Here is a 2,974-nt window from a genome sequence, read left to right as displayed (position 1 = left end):
CTTGCTAAGCAGTGTCCCTCTCACTGAGACACGATCCCCTGAGTTTACACTTCTCCTGACACTTCGAGATCTTTCTCCCTTGGCCACCCAGTGGGACAGCTTCAAGAAGAGGCATGGGTAATGTCTATCTAGCCCATGGCCAGATTGTTTGACCATTTAGGCTCAAAGTTGGAGAGACAATTTAAAATTCCCTCTAGGTAAGGGCCCCCTAGAATTTGGGTCTCCTACACCCCTGGAAAGTGCCCTAACCACTAGTCTTTTGAGGTAAAAGGTACAAGGGCCCCAGCCTCTCTTTCTGGTGTATGCTACATGGACAGAAATAGGAGCTACAATCTGTTTAAGTGCCAAAGTGACACTCAGACACTTAAAGATGAAATCAGATTTGGCCCCAGCTGTCTAGTTTTCATAGTTTCTAGGGCCAGAAGGGACCTGAACAGATCAAGTCCACCCCCACCCCATCAAATCTAGCCCTGTGCTGTCATGGGTAACTATGTCATACAACTGCTTGCATAAACAGATCAATTTTTTTCAATACTCATCATCCTTACTGAGGGGCTATCTTGGAATTTCAGTGCTCTGTTGGTTAGGAACCTCCTAATTTCTTGATTCAATTTATTCAGGCCCAGTTTGTACCCATTTGTACTTGTGCCTATGTTGTGCTTAGTTATAGCTGTCCCTTCCTGATGCACCTATATCAGAAACCACATTCCCATTTTTGAACACTGGTGACTGGAGCTGATATGGTGTTCCAGATGAGGCCTTACCAGGTCCTTGACATCAGTACTCTTTCTCTCTGGGAATATCTCACCTAATATATCTTAGGATTGCATTTTTGCATTTGTCTTTTTCATGGTGACATCATATTGATGGCTGTAAGTCATTATATGATTAGCTAATACCCCAGGTCCTCTTGTTCCCCAGTCACTTCCAGATGAGGAGGTCCCTGAATATAGCAGGAAATCTTTTTTACTGGACCCAAGTACACGACTCACCTCTTGTTCTCAGTAGGTGCATCTACATGTGCACCTGACTGCACAGTCTCAGCAGTGCACGGGTCACTTCTGACCCTACTGCACAGCAGCAACAAGGTACTGCACAGTGGCTCATTGCAGCAGCATCACAAATCATGCCCGCCATCACTACGGCTATGTAGCATCTTGTGTAGATGCACCCAGTGTGAACCAGAGCAACAGGATGCCGAGGCAGTTATGAGACAGAAAGGGTAGCAAATAGTCACTAAGCAGTGGTGACGTTCTGCTTAGTATTTTCAAAACAGCTGAAGGAGATATGCCCATTTCTCATAATAAGCATGCTATATCCCAGTAGTAATCTCTACCCAACTGAAGCATACAAGGATAATATTTTCAAAAGCTTGAAAGTGGCTTAGGAGCACAGGTCCAACAATAAAAATCAGCTAAACTTGTGGTAATAGTGGACAAATTTCTATTATATTGCTATTGCAAAAAAAAAATTAAACATTTAAATACTTACTTCACATTGATATCAATTGGATTTTTCGCAAGGAGCTTTTATGAAGCCAAATAAGCCCCTACCTACATCATAAGTGCCTAAACACATATCAGAAAACTTTGGCATTCAGTAATTTTTTAAACTCCCACCCAAATTTTCCTTTCTATTTTACAACACCATCAGTATTGCTGTTATTTTTCCATATGACTGATCTCCTCCTCAAGAAAGTTTTCCTTATTGCTGTTTTCACATCATTATTCCTTAGAGTATAGATCAAAGGGTTTAGTAGCGGGGTAATGACACAATAGAAGACAGACACCACTTTGCCCAAGTCAAATTTATATTTGGCTGGGGGTCTGACATACGTGAATATAATTGTCCCATAATAGATGGTTACCACTGTGAGATGAGAGGCACATGTGGAGAAAGTTTTTTTCCGAGCTTTTGCAGATGACAGCTTTATAATAGTGGCCACAATGTTAACATAGGATGACATAGTGAGCAGGAAAGAACTCAAGATGACCACAGAGCTGCACGTATACCCGACAGCTTCTTGCACGTATGTGTCAGAGCAGGACAACTTGAAAATTGGGTCCGAGTCACAAAAGAAATGGTTGATTTTCTGAGGGCCACAAAATGACAGCTGGGAGATCAGGATTGTGGGAAGGAGCGGGGAAAGGAAGCCACAAACCCAAGAGCTGGCAGAAAGATGGAGGCACAACTTGGGGCTCATGATGGTGGCATAACGCAGTGGGTTGCAGATGGCCAAGTAGCGGTCGTAAGCCATGACAGCAAGGAGGAAGCATTCAGTTGCTCCTAGGGAGAAGAAGAAGTAATACTGAGTCACACAGCCGCTTACAGTGATGGTGATACTTCTGGACAAGAAGTTGGCCAGCAGCTTGGGCACAGTGACTGAGGTGTACCAAATCTCCAGGAACGAGAGGTTCCCCAGGAGGATATACATGGGGGTCTGGAGGAGGGGATCTGTCAGGACAATGCCAATAATGAGGAAATTCCCCATGAGGGACAGCATGTAGATGGACAAGAAAAGCATGAAGAGAAGGATCTTGATTTTCTGTGGGCTGCCGAATCCCAGGAAGATGAATTCTGTCACTGAAGTATGGTTTGTTTTCTCCATGGAGTCCTGGACGCTAATCTGAAAAGGGTGGAAGAAGTCAATGGAGTCAGATGCCAATAGCAAACATTGCCAAGCCCCTGGAGCGGTTTCTGTGGGCATATCAGAGATAAACCTGCTGTGAAAGAACAGATCCAGACACCCCAAAGCCAAGTGGAAATATAAACTTAGACATTTAATTTGGCGTCTGGCTTCCCTGTGCGCACTGCTGGAAATTCCAGCAAGAGTCATTTAAACATTGTGAATCCCCTCGCAATCAGAAGAATTGAATTGTGGAAAACTGTATTCCACGTGGACAGCATACAAGGGGACCTAACAACTTCCATAAGTAAATAAATTCCAGTTTCTGTGGTTAGGACACTCACCGCA

At 43.9% G+C, this 2,974-nt stretch overlaps 1 protein-coding gene across 1 annotated transcript; it reads right to left on the bottom strand.

Moving 5' to 3' along the window:
* Nucleotides 1-1,633: 1,633 nt before the first annotated feature.
* Nucleotides 1,634-2,650, bottom strand: LOC149851844 (olfactory receptor 6F1-like). Its single transcript, XM_090030301.1, has one exon. The coding sequence runs from the start codon at nucleotides 2,606-2,608 to the stop codon at nucleotides 1,634-1,636; it is 975 nt and encodes a 324-aa protein (XP_089886427.1). The 5' UTR covers nucleotides 2,609-2,650.
* Nucleotides 2,651-2,974: the final 324 nt, after the last annotated feature.

The sequence above is a fragment of the Crocodylus siamensis genome, unplaced genomic scaffold (genome assembly GCF_052110815.1).
Source record: "Crocodylus siamensis isolate JL-2025a unplaced genomic scaffold, ASM5211081v1 HiC_scaffold_126, whole genome shotgun sequence".
Taxonomy (NCBI): domain Eukaryota; kingdom Metazoa; phylum Chordata; order Crocodylia; family Crocodylidae; genus Crocodylus; species Crocodylus siamensis.
The sequence above is the reverse complement of the archived record's forward strand: the minus strand, read 5'-3'. Positions and strand labels throughout refer to the sequence as shown.

Bases quoted from the DNA above. Each gene is read 5' to 3' on its own strand.
- LOC149851844 (XM_090030301.1), bottom strand. From the start codon at position 2,608: ATGGAGAAAACAAACCATACTTCAGTGACAGAATTCATCTTCCTGGGA.